Genomic DNA, 17827 nt, shown 5'->3' on the forward strand with positions numbered 1-17827 from the left:
TCGCGCAGTCCAAAGCTATGCAGATTTGGTGGACTGGCCATGCTAAATGCGTAGGGTTACGGCAATAGGGTGGGGTGACTCGATAGGCTGAGTGGCCTCCTTCTGCACTGAAGGGATTCTCTGGTTCGAAGTGTCTCCTAGTCTGCAACTTGACAGCAAGTTTGCTATTTATATGCCATGAATAACAGTGGTCACCTTCACAGAATATATAGAAATGTTGCAGAGGCCAGAGAAACTGGCATTATTTTCATTAGAACAGATTAAGTTCAGAATCTAATAGAATTTCAGTTGTGTTGGCAGGATAAATAGGAGGATGGGCAGGGACTGTTTTTCACTGGGTCACTAACTAAACGTTGTAAATACAAATCATCACCCACAGAAAGGAAGGGAGAGGTTGGCAGGATTTATTTTGTGCTTGCATGCACAAGAAACATCCACTGGAAACAAATCTTAAAGCAGAATCCATGGTGGCTTTTGAAAAGGAAATTAATTTGAAATCTGACACAGAAATGGTTGGGGAATGGAGGTAAGTTGATAGCCCTTTCCTGACATGGGCCTGACTGGCCAAATGATTGCTTTCTGTAATTATAGCAAAGAAGCAGGTTATTCAGCCCATCAGATCTGCACTGACATCATTGTCCACATGACCAAACTACGCTAATCCCAATTGTACATGTCAATAAAGTTTCCTTGATTTCCAAGTCCAGGTGATTTGTAAGAATGACTTCAATACAGGGCCATGTTAGGTTGATTGGCCATGCTAAATTGCCCCTTAGTGTCAGGAGGAATAGCAGGGTAAATACATGGGGTTAAGGAGATTAGGGCCTGGGTGGGGTTGTCGTTGGTGCCGGCTCGATGGGCCGAATAGCTTCCTTCTGCATTGTAGGGATTCTAGATTCTATGTGGAATCCTGGTCATCACATTTAACCGGTCTGAGAAACCTTGTCATCTCTATTCCTTGCTTTTTGCACCTATCTCCATATCCATGGGGCCATATATTAACTTTAATACACCACGATAACTGCTACAAGTCCCTTACTTGGGGCATTAAGTGCTATTTTGAAAATTCACATTAACCACATTCACTACCTAGCCTCTCTTTGTTATTTCTGCAGAAAAGTCTGTAAGAGCAATGAGTACAACCTACCTCTTACCATAATCCTACTTTTTAAAATATACTTTCATGGGATGTGGGTGTCGCTGGCAAGGTCAGCATTTATTACCCATCCCTAAATGCCCTTGAACTGACCCTGCTAGGTCATTTCAGAGGGCAGTAAGGGTCAACTACATTGCTATGGGTCGGGCCTGCGACATGTAGGCCAGAAGAGGTAAGGTCAGCAGGTTTCTTTCCCGAAAGGATATTAGTGACCCAGATGGGTTTTTATGACAAATTGATTCGATAGTTTCATGGTCATCAGTATGGAGACTAGTTTTCAAATCCAGATTTACTAACTGATTTCAAAACCCACCAGCTGCCATGGTGGGATACGAACGCATGTCCGAGAGCATCAGCCCAGGTGTTTGGATTGCTAGTTCAACGACATTACCAATACTCCACCATTTCCCATGAAGGGATACTTTAAACACTCTCCCACATTGACCGATTGAGCCACACAAATACTGGTTCTCATACACTAGACTGATTGACTCCACATAAGGAGCAATGAAGTAATATATCTCACGACATGGTCTTACAGTTGTAATCTCTCAGCGTTCCCGTGGAAGAAAATTGAAGTGTACATGTAAAAGTGTATTTTTGTGTTTGAGGTAACTGCTGGATTTAATGGGTTAGAAAATTTCTGAAATGTTTCATAAAGAGTATCGGAGACTCAGCAACAATCATATCGTAAAATAGTTCAGAGTTCACCCCTTAAATAAATCAAAACAAGCAGCCAGGGGCCGACTTATTTTGAACTCATGTTAGCTCTGGAATAAAAGTAACTATGCTTTCATCCCAAGCCAGAAAAGGGACAATCAAGAGGTGAATATATGCTGCTGTATTTTATTAAGTTTTCACTTGCTGCAATCTGCAAACATAGGAATTGAGAGTCAGTGTCAAACAGGAGCGAGTAAATCGTTATATTTGAGCCAATTTGGATGAATGACGTGGAAACGACCCAAGCTTTGCCCTGCTCAGATTCCGAGGCACTTCAGTACAAACTCAAGTTTAAATAAAAACCATAAAACAAAGAGTTTCATGTTGAGAGAGTAAAAACATCTGTGTGCACACAATACCAATACTGCATCTCTCAGTCTTTCTTTAACCTTGCCACTGACTTTCATCTAGGATTGGCAGCTTTGCAGAGGTGCTGGTTCCTGATGTATGGGTATATATTATTTGTTGCAATTGAATCGATTTTCCTAGTTTATTTCTGCTGCCAATTGGAAAGACACATTCAACCTAGAAGATTGTGCATGCATTTTACAGTGGATATGTGCACCTAATGTCAAGTTCACTCAATCAGTGGCACTTGAACCTCCCAGTTCAGCACTATATTAGTACTTGAGCACATAATCAAGCCTATGTTTTAACATAGCACCAATGGAATGTTAGATTATTAAAAGTGTTATCCTTCCAAATGAAACCACATCTCCCTGATCTTGAAGTCTAGATGAATATGAACAAGTTTCAAAAGACCTTCTGATCAAAGATTATCGACACAAAACGTTGACTGTTTCACTCCGCACAGATGCAGCCAGGCATGCAGAGTATCTCCAACATTTTCTGCTTTTATTTAAAAAGATAATGTTCATCTCCTGGAAGAGGCTTCACAAATATCCCCAACTTCAATGATGGGACAGACCAGCACATCAGTGCAAAAGATAAGGCTGAAGTATTTTCAACCGTCTTCAGCCAGAAGTGCCAAGTGAACGATCCAACTGGGCAGCCTCCAGAGGTCACAGTCATCAGTCAATTCGATTCACTCCACGTGGTATGAAGAAATGGCTGAAGGCATTGGATACTACAAAGCCTGTGGGCCCTGACAATATTCCGGCCACCATACTGAAGACTTGCACTCCAGAGCTCGTCATGTCCATAGGCAAGCTATTCCAGTACAGCGACAATACTCGCGTCTGCATAGCAATGTGGAATGAAGAGAGAATCGAACCATCGCATCTTGACATTACCACTGCTGAGTCCCCCACTATCACATCCTGGAGTTACCACTGACCAAAAACTGAACTGGACATCTACCAAGCAATGATGTCCTGTACACATGAAACAAAACAAATCCAACGCGGCCAATTACTGTTCCATCAGTCTACTCTCAATCATCAATAAAGTGATGGAAGGGGTCATCAACAGTGCCATTAAGTGGCAATGGCTTAGCAATAAACTCCTCACTGATGGTCAGTTTGGGTTTCACCAGGACCATTCAGCTCTTGACCTCATTACGGCCTTGGTTCAAACATGGACCAAAAGAGCTGAACTCTACAAGTGGGGCAAGAGTGACTGCCCTTGACATTAGGGCAGCATCTGACCAAGTGTGACATCAAGGAACCCTAGCAAAACTGGAGTCAATGGCAATGGGATAGTAAAACTATCTGCAGATGACTGCACAATGTTCAGCACCATTTGCGACTCCTCAGTTACTGAAGCAGCCCAAGTCCAAATACAGCAAGACCTGGACAACATCAAGGCTTGGGCTGAGAAGTGGAAAGTAATATTCACACCACACAAGTGCCAGACAATGACCATCTCCAACAAGAGAGAATCTACCCATTGCCTCTTGACATTACCATTGCTGAGTCCCCCACTATCCTGGGGGTTACCACTGACCAAAAACTGAACTGGACTAGCCATATAGAAACTAGCTACAAAGACACTCAGAATCCTGCTATGAGTAACTCACCTCCTGACTCTCCAAAAACCTGCCGACAAGGCACAAGTCAGGAGTGTGATGGACTATTCTCCATTTGCCTGGATGAGTGCATCTACATCAACACTCAAGAAACTTGACACCATCCAGGACAAAGCAGTCTGCTTAATTGGCATCCCATCCACAAACATTCACTCCCTCCACCACTGACACAGAGCGAGCAGTGTGTACCATCTACAAGGTGCACTGCAGAAACTCAGCAAACCCCCTTAGACAGCATCTTCCAAACCCACAGCCACTAACATCTAAAAGGACATGGGCAGCAGACACATGGGAACATCACCACCTGCAAGGTTCACTCTTAGCTACCTACCATTCTGACTTGGAAATATATCGCTGCCCCTTCACTGTTGCTGGGTCAAAATCCTGGAAGTCTCTCACTAATAGCACTGTGGGTGTATCTATACCACATGGACTGCAGCGGTTCAAGAAGGCAACTCACCTCCAAGGGCAATTAGGGATGGGCGATAAACGCTGGCCTAGGCAGTGATGACCAGATCACATGAATGACTAAAACAAATGGTACTGTTAACCTCAAAATTTGATCAGTCCTCTTCCTCTTGGGTGCGACAAGTGGGCCCACGTGGCAATGGAAAGAATTTGCATTGAACAATACATGCAGACAACATGGAAGCTTCAGAAAACAGCAGTTTCAATTATTGGAGGATGAAGAAAAAGTACCTTGTGCCTCAGAACTGCTGCTATGTGATGTAGCTTTTATCTTCTCACTGAAATAGCGAAGAAGGAACACAAATTAAACATAAAAAACAGAATTTAGATGTCAAAATACAATTATTTGTCATAATTCTTTAAGTAGCTGAAATCACATTACATCGACACTACAAAAGTTGCAAAACAGCTTCATTCTCTCACCTCGGAACTTCCTTTGCATTACTTCCCCCCTTGAAGAGAGCAGACTGAACAAGACCCGTCAAACTAGCGATTTGCTTTTCCATAGCCTTCATTCGTTGCCTAAATAAAAACAGGCACAATTTAGTCGAGTACTAACAGCTATGTCGAATAAATACCCTATTAAAGTCAGACTGTATTAAAGAACATCCCACAAATCAGATCAAAATTCAAAATGAAACATATTTGCTACACAGCATTTGGAAATTATATTATATCACTATTTTGAGTCATTGCTGGTTTAAAGAATAGATCATATGTCAACAAGCAAGATTCAGGAGGATACGATACCCTGACAGGCAAAGGCTAATCGATTTTGATTGGATATACCTGATCTTAAGATGTAAGCAATACTGACTAGGCCACATTTACTATCCAGCTTTAGTCACTAGTTGGTGGTTCTTCTCTTTTTAGTCCTTGTCATGGTGGAGCTAGTATGTTCGTTAGATTTGGAGTAAATGCGGTTCTATAAATCTAACTAAGAAATAAAAGTTTGTAACTTCACCGAAAGAAGCAACTTGTGCTGCTCCCTGCACTCAGGGCGTTAAGTATGTCAGGATGGCACTGGCATTGGACTGTGCCAGGCATGGTTGGGGCCTCTGAGGAGCCCTATTGAGGGGGTTCCCTTTATGTTTGGGTTGCCCCAGTGCTTGTGTGCACAGGAGGGGGTCCTATGTCTATCAGGGGGTGGGGAGGTGGAGTTTTTTTCAATGCAGATTGGTGGTAAGATCCCTTTAGATCCTGGCTCTATCAGACTCCGCCTCACCAATGTGACAGCAGAAACTACGCCCCCAGATTCCCTGTGAACTGAGTGCCTGAACATAGAATTCCTACAGTACGGAAGGAGGCCATTCGGCCCATCAAGACTGCACCGACAAGCATCCCACACATGTCCTATCCCTGTAACCCTATGTATTTACCCTGTTACTCCCCCTGACACCAAGGGACAATTTATCATGGCCAATCAACCTAACCCGGAGGAAACCAACGCAGACACAGGGAGAACGTGCAAACTCCACACAGACAGTCACCCGAGGCTGGAATTGAACCTGGGTCCCTGGTGCTGTGAGGCAGCAGTGCGAACCACTGTGCCACTGTGCTGCCACCCAGAAAGAAAACACAACTGGAGAGCTACACACCGGTTTTCTCACCCCAGCCAGCACTCAGAGTGCAAGATTCCTCCCATTACATACAAAGCCATCAACAGGAAGGAGAAACAGACTGAGCAGCAAAGATGAATAATATGTAAACAAAAATCTGAAGATAGTTCATTTAAAAAAATGCTAGTTGCAAAAGGTATTGAATAGCATTCTAATAGCAGTTAGATGGACAGGGTTAGGCTGTGAATAAGAAAATCCAATCACACCTAGCAAGTAATAGGCCTTTCATACCTCTGAAAAAATCCACATAAATCAACCCCAGCTCAGGGAAATTCAATCATATGAAAATAGCCCACCTGTGGGACATTGGTCTGATGGGTTATACTGCTTTTTAATGGAATTTTGTGCACTTGTGCTGCTCTAGATTGATTTTAACTTTGTGAAGTGGTTCTAATGCCTCTGAGAGACAGAGAAATAGCTGGTTTAGACGACGTTCAAATACCTGGGAAAAAGCCACAGACTTTCATGGGCTTTTTTTGAAACAAATGCTATGAAAGGCGATAAGGTAGCACAGTGGTTAGCACTGCTGCCTCACAGCGCCAAGGTCCCAGGTTCAATTCCCGGCTCAGGTGACTGGGGAGTTTGCACGTTTTCCCCAGTGCCTGCATGGGTTTCCTCTGAGTGCTCTGGCTTCCTCCCGCAGTAAGAAGTTTAACAACACCAGGTTAAAGTCCAACAGGTTTATTTGGTAGCAAAAGCCACACAAGCTTTCGGAGCTCCAAGCCCCTTCTTCAGGTGAGTGGGAATTCTGTTCACAAACAGGGCATATAAAGACACAGACTCAATTTACATGAATAATGGTTGGAATGCGAATACTTACAGCTAATCAAGTCTTTAAGAAACAAAACAATGTGAGTGGAGAGAGCATCAAGACAGGCTAAAAAGATGTGTATTGTCTCCAGACAGGACGGCCAGTGAGACTCTGCAGGTCCAGGCAACTGTGGGGGTTACAGATAGTGTGACATGAACCCAATATCCCGGTTGAGGCCGTCCTCGTGTGTGCGGAACTTGGCTATCAGTTTCTGCTCAGTGACTCTGCGCCGTCGTGTGTCGCGAAGGCCGCCTTGGAGAACGCTTACCCGAATATCAGAGGCCGAATGCCCGTGACCGCTGAAGTGCTCCCCAACAGGAAGAGAACAGTCTTGCCTGGTGATTGTCGAGCGGTGTTCATTCATCCGTTGTCGCAGCGTCTGCATAGTTTCCCCAATGTACCATGCCTCGGGACATCCTTTCCTGCAGCGTATCAGGTCGACAACGTTGGCCGAGTTGCAAGAGTATGTACCGTGTACCTGGTGGATGGTGTTCTCACGTGAGATGATGGCATCTGTGTCGATGATCCGGCACGTCTTGCAGAGGTTGCTGTGGCAGGGTTGTGTGGTGTCGTGGTCACTGTTCTCCTGAAGGCTGGGTAGTTTGCTGCGGACAATGGTCTGTTTGAGGTTGTGCGGTTGTTTGAAGGCAAGAAGTGGGGGTGTGGGGATGGCCTTGGCGAGATGTTCGTCTTCATCAATGACATGTTGAAGGCTCCGGAGGAGATGCCGTAGCTTCTCCGCTCCGGGGAAGTACTGGACGACGAAGGGTACTCTGTCCACTGATGAGACACCGAATTCCTCCCACAGTCCAAGGATGTGCGGGTTCGGTGGATTGGCCATGGTAAATTACCCCTTAGTGTCAGGGGGATTAGCAGGGTAAATATGTGGGGTTACAGGGATAGGGTGGAATTGTTGTCGGTGCAGACTCAATGGGCTGAATGGCCTCTCTCTCTGCACTCATTCTATGAAATGGGCCAGCACGAACTACAATTGCTAACAACGAACCTGTATTTCTCATCAGACTGTGGCCGAGGTAGAGAAAGGTCCTAACTGGCCACGACTGTCTACCCAAGTTCTCCAATCATGTCACAGGCTATTAAATATTTTATTTCAAGGGAGCAAAGTTTCTTCAAAGAAAAGTGGACTGAAAAACAAAGTGAAGTGCAAAATAAAATGTAACCTGAGAAGCAAGACGCACCCATCATTTCCATGCAGCACTGATTATATTTGTTAGGGAATCAAAGTTTGCCTGGCTCTTACTGTGGCGTATCTCAGCATTGTGCAGGTGAAGTAAAAGTTGATCAGCTGAACAATCCTGTGGCTGTCATTATTATTCTGGGTTGTCAGCATTTCAAAGATGAATACAAAACAAATATTTGTACAGAATATGGACTTTCTCCCATGATTCACTCTACTGGCAGTCAGTGAACACGCCTCAGGCCAGTTACACAAAACAAGCTGATGCATGTCATGTGAGGATTAAAAAATTGCTAATGTTGTAGGGAGGATCTCAAACCTACTATAAAATGGGAATAAATCCAAAATCATCAAAAGCAGGGAACAAAGCTTTGCCTTTAAATGGGAAAAAAGACTAAGTTTGCACCCATGTCTGTCCCTTCAAGCAGCGCTGGTGGATATGTTTGGAGTGATGGTAATACTCAGTGCTGCTCCACAACTATCCAGTAAGAGATATGACATAAGAATGCAGAATATGCTTAGTTTAGATTCTTGGGGATGGTGGGGCAGGTGAAAAGGGGTAAATTTGTTCGTTTGTCCACTGTAATTTTGACACGAGTCACAGTATCCCCAGACAAACAAACCGTGCTTATTCAATATTCCCAAGTTTCTGTGGTTCTTCTGAAGTTATAGCAGAAGAGCACGATAAACCCTCTTGGGATTTTGTCTTCATGGCACAGTGGTTAGCACTGCTGCCTCACAGCGCCAGGGTTCCGAGTTCAATTCCGGCACACTGTCTGTGTGGAGTTTGCACGTTCTCCCCATGTCTGCGTGGGTTTCCTCCAGGTGTTCTGGTTTCCTCCCACACTCCAAAGATGTGTAGGTTAGGTGGATTGCCCATGCTAAATTGCCCCTTAGTGTCACAAAATATGTAGGTTAGGGAGATTAGTGGGGTAAATTAGAGACCCAGCGAGAGACACTTTAACCACCGCCCCTTGACGTTCAATGGTGTTACCATTAATGAATCCCCCACTATCAACTTGGGGTTACCAATGACCAGAAACTCAACTGGACTCAACACATTAACACATTGGCTACAAGAGCAGGTCAGAGGCTAGGAATACAGTGGTGAGTAGCTCACCTCCTGACTCCCCAAAGTCTATCCACCATTTGGGCAAGTTAATGGGGCTAAAGGTAGATGGCGGGAGAAATAGCAAATGCACTAGTGGTAATTTACCAAAATTCGCTGGACTCTGGGGTGGTTCCCGCAGATTGGAAAACAGCAAATGTGACACCACTGTTTAAAAAAGGAGGTAGACAAAAGGCAGGTAACTATAGGCTGGTTAGCTTAACTTCTGTAGTAGGGAAAATGCTTGAATTTATCATCAAGGAAGAAGTAGTGAGACATCTGAATATAAATTGTCCCATTGGTAAGACGCAGCATGGGTTCATAAAGGGAAGGTCACGTTTGACTAATTTGGTGGAATTCTTTGAGAACATTACATGTGCAGTGGACAATGGGGAACCTGTGGATGTGGTGTATCTGGATTTCCAGAAGGCATTTGACAAGGTGCCGCACCAAAAACTGCTGCATAAGATAAAGCTGCACTGTGTTACAGGTAATGTATTAGCATGGATAGAGGATTGGGGTTAATTAACAGAAAGCAAAGAGTGGGGGTAAATGGGTGTTTTTCTGGTTGGCGATCAGTGACTAGTGGTGTGCCTTAGAAATCATAGAAATCATAGAAACCCTACAGTGCAGAAGGAGGCCATTCGGCCCATCGAGTCTGCACCGACCACAATCCCACCCAGGCCCTACCCCCACATATTTACCCACTAATCCCTCTAACCTACGCATCTCAGGACTCTAAGGGGCAATTTTTAACCTGGCCAATCAACCTAACCCGCACATCTTTGGACTGTGGGAGGAAACCGGAGCACCCGGAGTAAACCCACGCAGACACGAGGAGAATGTGCAAACTCCACACAGACAGTAACCCGAGCCGGGAATCGAACCCGGGTCCCTGGAGCTGTGAAGCACTGTGCTACCGTGCCGCCCTTAGGGGTCAGTGTTGGGACCGGAATTGTTTACGATTTACACAGATGATTTGGAGTTGGGGACCAAGTGTAGTGTGTCAAAATTCACAGATGACACTAAGATGGGTGGAAGAGCAAAGTGTGCAGAGGATGCTGAAAGTCTGCAAAGGGATATAGATGGTCTAAGTGAGGGTCTGGCAGATGGAGTACAATGTTGGTAAAATGAGGTCATCCATTTTGGTAGGAATAACAGCAAAATGGACTATTATTTAAATGGTAAAAAATTGCAACATGCTGCTGTGCAGAGGGACCTGGGTGTTCTTGTGCAGGAATCTCAAGGAGTTGGTTTGCAGGTGCAGCAGGTAATTAAGGTGGCAAATTGAATTTTGTCCTTCATTGCTAGAGGGATGGAGTTTAAAAACAGCGAGATTATGTTGCAGCTGTATAAGGTGCTGGTGAGGCCACACCTGGAGTACTGTGTTCAGTTTTGGTCTCCTTACTTGAGAAAGGATATACTGGCACTGGAGGGGGTGCAGAGGAGATTCACTCGGTTGATTCCAGAGTTGAGAGGGTTGGCTTATGAGGAGAGACTGAGTAGACTGGGGCTATACTCATTGGAATTCAGAAGAATGAGAGGAGATCTTATAGAAACATATAAGATTATGAAGGGAATAGATAAGATAGAAGCAGGGAAGTGGTTTCCACTGGCAGGTGAAACTAGAACTAGGGGCATAGCCTCAAAATAAGGGGAAGCAGATTTAGGACTGAGTTGAGGAGGAACTTCTTCACACAAAGAATTGTGAATCTGTGGAATTCCCTGTCCAATGAAGCAGTTGAGGCTACCTCATTAAATGTTTTTAAGGCAAGGATAGATAAATTTTTGAACAGTAAAGGAATTAATGGTTATGGTGAGCGGGCAGGTAAGTGGAGCTGAGTCCACAAAAAGATCAGCCATGATCTTATTGAATGGTGGAGCAGGCTCGAGGGGCCAGATGGCCTACTCCTGGTCGGAGTTCTTATGTTCCTTTTACAAGGCACAAGCCACCAGTGTGATGACTGCAGCTCCAACAACATTCAAGGAGCTTGACACCATCCAGGAGAAAAACAGCCTGTTTGATTGGCACCACATCTACAAACATCCAATCCCTCCACCACCGATTCTCAGTAGCAGCAATGTGCACTATCGACAAGGTGTACTACAGCAATTCACCAAAGATCTTTAGACAACACCTTCCAAACCCACGTCCACTTACATCTAGAAGGACAAGGGCAGCAGATGCATGGGAACACCACCACCTGCAAGATCCCCTCCAAGCCACTCACCATCCTGACTTGGAAATATATCGCCGTTCCTTCACAGCTGCTGGGTCAAAATCCTGGAACTCCCTCACTAACAGCATTGTGAGTCAACCCACAGCACATGGACTGTAGGATTCAAGAAGGCAGCTCACCACCACCTTCTCAAGGGCAACGAGGGATGGCCAATAAATGTAACCAGCCAGCGATGTCCATGTCCCACGAATGAATAATAAAACAAATACATGAGGCCATGGGGATAGGGCAGGGGTGGGCCTTAGTAGGATGCCCTGTCAAAGAGTCGGTGTGAACTTAATGGGCCGAACGGCCTCCTTCTGCACTGTAGTGAGTCTACAATTCTATGAATTGCACTAATGCAGCAAACAAACTAAAAGTCATTATAGCTCAGCCAGTTGATTTCATTCATGGGTAGAACTAGTTGCCATCGCTAAAAACTTTGCCACAGGTTCTTTAACTAGAACACGGATTTTAGTTGAGGCAGCAAGATCTCCTGAGTGTCGCCTTTTCTCACCACCAATTTTGCTGGACTGTACAGGCACAACCGACCAAATTGTGCCAAAATTTAATACCATATTTGCCACGTAACTGTCTTGAAAATCACAGCCACCATGCTGTTTGTGATTGATATAAATGATCTGGAGGAAGGAGTAACTGGGGTGATCAGTAAGTTTGCGGACGACACAAAACTGGCAGGACTTGCAGATAGTGAGGAACATTGTCAGAGGCTACAGAAGGATATAGATAGGGTGGAAATTTGGGCAAGGAAATGGCAGATGGAGTTCAATCCTGATAAATGCGAAGTGATGCATTTTGGTGGGAATAATGTAGGGAGGAGCTACACGATAAATGGAAGAACCATAAAGGGTGTAGAGACGCAGAGGGACCTGGGTGTGCAAGTCCACAGATCTTTGAAGGTGACGTCACAGGTGGAGAAGGCGGTGAAGAAGGCATATGGCATGCTTGCCTTTATAGGACGGGGCATAGAGTATAAGAGTTGGGGTCTGATGTTGCAGATGTATAGAACGTTGGTTCGGCCGCATTTGGAAAACTGCGTCCAGTTCTGGTCGCCACACTACCAGAAGGACGTGGAGGCTTTGGAGAGAGTACAGAGGAGGTTTACCAGGATGTTGCCTGGTATGGAGGGGAGATCCTATGAGGAGAGGCTGAGGGATTTGGGATTGTTTTCGCTGGAAAGGCGGCTGCTAAGAGGGGATCTTATTGAAACATATAAGATGATTAGAGGTTTAGATAGGGTGGATAGTGATAGCCTTTTTCCTCTGATGGAGAAATCCAGCACGAGGGGGCATGGCTTTAAATTGAGGGGGGGTAGTTATAGAACCGATGTCAGGAGTAGGTTCTTTACCCAGAGGGTGGTGAGGGATTGGAATGCCCTGCCAGCATCAGTAGTAAATGCGCCTAGTTTGGGGGCGTTTAAGAGATCCGTAGATAGGTTCATGGACGAAAAGAAATTGGTTTAGGTTGGAGGGTCACAGTTTTTTTTTAACTGGTCGGTGCAACATCGTGGGCCGAAGGGCCTGTTCTGCGCTGTAATGTTCTATGTTCTATGTTCTATGTTTACCAGGATGTTGCCTGGTATGGAGGGGCTTGGTTATGAGGAGAGATTGGGGAAACTGGGGTTGTTCTCCTTGGAAAGACGGAGGATGAGGGGAGACTTAATAGAGGTGTATAAAATTATGAAAGGCATAGATAGGGTGAACGGTGGGAAGCTTTTCCCCGGGTCGGTGGTGACGTTCACGAGGGGTCATAGGTTCAAGGTGAAGGGGGGGAGGTTTAACACAGATATCAGAAGGACATATTTCACACAGAGGGTCGTGGGGGCCTGGAATGTGTTGCCGGGCAAGGTGGTGGAGGCGGACACACTGGGAACGTTTAAGACTTATCTAGACAGCCATATGAACGGAGTGGGAATGGAGGGATACAAAAGAGTGGTCTAGTCTGGACCAGGGAGCGGCGCGGGCTAATTGTTCCTTGATTCTCGTTTCAAGGCTTCATTCTATGATCATCTTGCTGGTGCCAGTACAGAGCGAGACTGCGGATAGTTGGGAACCTGTCTCGGGGGCAGGGAATTCATATGGTGTTCATGGAAGTGGAAATGACTAGGGTTGGGAAGCATTTTCCGATCGGGGCCATTGTGATCTCCTGGACTCGTTTCGATCGCCTCAGGGGGTCGGAGAGGAATTTCCCAGATTTTTTTTCCCCATATTGGCCCTGGGGTTTTTCACTCTGGGTTTTTGCCTCTCCCTGGAGATCACATGGTCTGGAATGGGGGGGTGGGGGTGAGTTAATAGGTTGTAATGAACAAAGCATCGTAGCTGTGAGGGACAGCTCGGTGGATAGGATATTGGTATGTAGATAGGCTGGAAAATTGGGCGGGGATCCTGGATTCAGGATTCAATCCTGGACCGGGGAGCGGCGCGGGCTTGGAGGGCCGAAGGGCCTGTTCCTGTGCTGTATTGTTCTTTGTTCTTCTTTGGTGGGCAGACAAAGGAATTCCCACGTTTATATCCTGATCTGTGCTAAGTTACTGTATTTGGGATATAGCAATGGTGAGGTCACTACTATTGGGCTCAGTTTCCAGAACCGTTGAAGAAACACAGGAGGTGAGGTGGAGGAGAAATCAAATTGTGTTTCCACTTGCTTGCTGCTGGAGGACTGCTGCTAGCATGCATTGGTCTGTGACTAAGCTATCCACAGGATAAATTCACTGAACAAGCCACTGGGAAAACCTACTTAGATCTGGTCCAGTGGAGCTAGCAGCTCATCAAATCCAGTTATTATTCTGTTTAAACAATTTAACAATTGAACACTCGCATGCAAAGCTCCACGTGACCATCCGAATTCAAATCAAGCACCTTTACCCAAGAAAACTTCAAGCACTGGTAAAATGAAATCCTATTAAGACACATATTCATATTTATATTGATATCATTCATATTGCTGTATCTTTTGTACTTCACTCCCTCCTGGGGGATGCAACAGATTTCCCCAATTTGTTTTACTTTATAGGTGCGGTTATGGAATTTCAGATGGAAAAAAGGTTATAACACAAGAATTGCATTAAGTAGTTAAAATAACTTTGATATACTGGCTAGACTGACATTTTATGATTAATGGGCTGTTAAATGGATTTCTTTGGGTGAACATTTACGAGAGTGGTTATTAATCTCCTGAGCTATTTCTGTGCACACTTGAAACTTGCCACTATTATTGTTTCTTTCAACACACTCCCACAATAATGGAGAAGTAGAAGTTGAAGCTTTTATGAACCTATACATTGGTAGCTTGAGTATTTAAATCTCAGCCAGCTGTGACTTATGCTTGGCCTGAGTATTTTGTTTCTGGAGCTATTTGAAACAATGCTGAGATACGGAAAACAATGAAATAATCTATCAGTTTGTTACACTGATCTTCAGCCTCCTCGCCATCTGCTGCAAGTGCAGGGTTACTTCTAGAGATGTTAACAATAAGGCTTTACTGGCTGAATTTAGTGAAGACAAACGTCCTTCAGAAAGAATGTTCCCAATGGTGGGGAAGTCCAGACTAAGGGTCATAGTTTGAGGATAAGGGGTAAACCTTTTAGGACTGAGGTGAGGAGAAATTTCTTAACCCAGAGGGTGGTGAATCTGTGGAATTCACTACCACAGAATGTAGTTGAGGCCAAAATGTTGTGTGATTTCAAGGAGGAATTAGATATAGCTCTTGGGGCTAAAGGGATCAAGGGATTATGGGGTGGAAAGGCAGGATCAGGATATTGAATTTGATGATCAGTCATGGTCAGCAAGAGGATGACCAGGGAAAGAATGGGGCGCATTGAAGACGAAAAGAGCAATCCGTGGATGGAGCCAGAGGACATGAGTGAGGTCTTAAATGAACATTTTTCACCTGTATTCACTAAGCAGAAAGACATTGTAGCTGGAGATTTCAGTTGGGATGGTTAAGTTCTAGAGCACATTAAGATTAATAAGGAGGACGTATTAGATGCTTTAGCAGACATAAAGGTGCATAAATGGCAGAGCAAGCTCAAAGGACTGAATGGCCTATTCCTGCTTCTATTTCCTATGTTTCAAACGTGTATTTAAATCTGATGGCAGAAAAACAAAGATGTGCCAAATCCTCGGCTTTGCTACACCAGTGCACTGTACCTCACTGTACTGGTATTTTAGCTGTCTTTTTCATCAGTTGCCACACCTTTTATTAAATAAATCTGCTTCATACAAATGCTAGTACAGTCTCCTCACTTTCATTTGGGACTAACACGAGCAGCGTCTTGTGGCGAGAGAGAGGAAAACAAACAGAAATAGAATGTGCACCTTCCTATATTACAGCAAAACACATCAGTATTGTGAACAGATGCAAACCTATTCTGCTGGACTGAGCTTTTGAGGAAATTAAAAAAACAAAAGTCCACCAGCAAGCACCCTTCTTCCATTAGCAAAGGGCAGGACACTCAGTGAAGCTGAACTCTGTACAACCACTCCCAGTCATTTCTAACTGATCCAAAAGAGATAAGTTGGCCAGGGCTGGCCTCGCCTATTAACTTGATCAAATGGGGAATTTTAAATAGCACCACGAAAATATATTTCTTTGGTTCTCCAGTGCATTGGAGCCAGGAGCAAAAAAGTGTAGATTTGCAGCTGTCTACATGTTGATGGTGCTTTGAATCTACAGGAAGAAGAGTTACGAAGGAAATATGGTTGAAAGGGCAGGACTGGCAACTCAACATTCCTAGCAATAATACAACTCAGCCATTGCCGAGGATGTCTTAGAAGGCTCTTCAAATGAGGCCATATGGGTGGAGCTTAGAAATAAATAAAGGGGCACTCACTTTGCTGCGATTATACTACAGGCCTCCCAACAGTCAAAAGGAGACAGAGGAGCAGATATGTAGGTAAATCACAGAGAGATGCAAGAGGAATAAGGTTATAGTAGTAAAGGATTTCAACTTCGCCAATGTTAAATGGAATCACCTTTGTGTGAAAAGATTTAAAATGCATCCAGGATGGCTTTTTGTGTCAATACGTAGATAGTCCTACTAGGGATGGGGCAGTGCTAGATCTAATCCTCAGGAATGAAGCTGGGCAAGTGGTCAAAGTGTCAGCAGGGATAGTGACCAAGACAAGTTTCAAAGCCATTATGGAGAGGGATAAGGATTGTCCAGAAATTAAGTGTCTGAATTGGGGGAAGGCCGATTTCAATATCATTAGACAGGATCTGGCAAACGTAGACTGGGAGCAGCTACTTGTGGGTAAATCTACATTTGGAAAAAGTGGGAGTCTTTTAAAAGTGAAATAGTGAGCGTTCAGGGCAATGTGTTCCTCTAAGAGTAAATGACAAGAGTGGCAAGTCCAGGGAATCCTGGATGTCAAGGGATGTTAAGGATTTGACAAAGAAAAAAAAGCATATGGTAGGAATAGAGCACTAAAAATAGCGGAGGCCCTTCAGGAGTATAGAGTGTGAAGGGGGTGCTTAAAAAAATTAGGAGGGCAAAAAGGGACCATGAATATCATTGGCAGATAAGATTAAAGGAAAGCCTCAAAGCATTTTAGAAGTATATGCAGAGCAAGAGAATGACCAGGGGCCCATTGAAGACCAAAGGGGCAATCCGTGGATGGAGCCAGAGGACATTGGTAAGGTCTTAAATGAACATTTTTCACCTGTATTCACTGAGAAAGACATTGTAGCTGGAGATTTCAGTTGAGATGGTCAAGATCAAGAGCACATTAAGATTAATAAGGAGGACGTTTTAGGTGTTTTAGCAGACATTAAGGTGCATAAATCCCCAGGGCCTCGTGTGATGTAGGCCTCACTGCTATGGGAAGCAAGGGAAGAGATTGCAGGGGTCCTGATGGAGATATTTAAATCTTCACCCAGTGAAGTGCCAGATGGCTGGAGGATAGCTAATGCGGTACCTTTATTCAAGAAAGGCAGCAGGGATAAACCAGGTAATTACGGCTAGTTAGTCTAATGTCAGTGGTGAGGAAATTATTGGAAAAAATTCTGAGGGACAGGATTTATCAACACTTGGAAAGGCAAGGACTGATCAGGGATAGTCTGCATGGATGTGTTGGTGGGAGAACCTGTCAAACTCATGTAACTGAGTTTTTTGAAAAGGTAACTAAACATATTGATGAGGATAGAGCAGTTGATGTGGTTTACATGGACTTCAGTAAGGCCTTTGCCAATGTACCACATGGAAGGCTGGTCCATAAACTTGGAAAATTGGATCCACAATTGGCTTGTTAATAGAAGACGAAGGGTGATGCTGGAGGGTTGCTTTTATGATTGGAAGCCTGTGACCAGCAGTGTACCACAGGGATCTGTGTTGGGACCCTTGCTGTTTGTTGTATACATTAACCACCTGGATGTGAATGTGGAAGGTATAATTAGTAAGTTTGCAAATGACATGAAAAATGATGGTGTTGTTGATAGCAAGGAGGGTAGTCTTAGGTTACAGACTGATATTAATCATCTGGTAAATTGGGCAGAGAAATGGCAGATGGAATTTAATCCCGAG

General features: G+C 44.4%; 1 protein-coding gene across 17 annotated transcripts in view; it reads right to left on the reverse strand.

Moving 5' to 3' along the window:
- The window catches only part of kiaa1217 (KIAA1217 ortholog), a 583797-nt gene that overhangs the window by 69669 nt on the left and 496301 nt on the right, over positions 1-17827 (reverse strand). For all 17 annotated transcript variants that reach the window (XM_078234173.1, XM_078234247.1, XM_078234212.1 and 14 more), the window contains 2 exons: positions 4755-4853; positions 4563-4609 (listed from right to left, as the gene is read on the reverse strand). In XM_078234173.1, coding sequence (XP_078090299.1) covers positions 4563-4609; positions 4755-4853 — 146 coding nt within the window. The remainder of the gene's footprint in view (positions 1-4562; positions 4610-4754; positions 4854-17827) is intronic.

This window comes from Mustelus asterias, chromosome 2 (genome assembly GCF_964213995.1).
Source record: "Mustelus asterias chromosome 2, sMusAst1.hap1.1, whole genome shotgun sequence".
Lineage (NCBI taxonomy): Eukaryota > Metazoa > Chordata > Chondrichthyes > Carcharhiniformes > Triakidae > Mustelus > Mustelus asterias.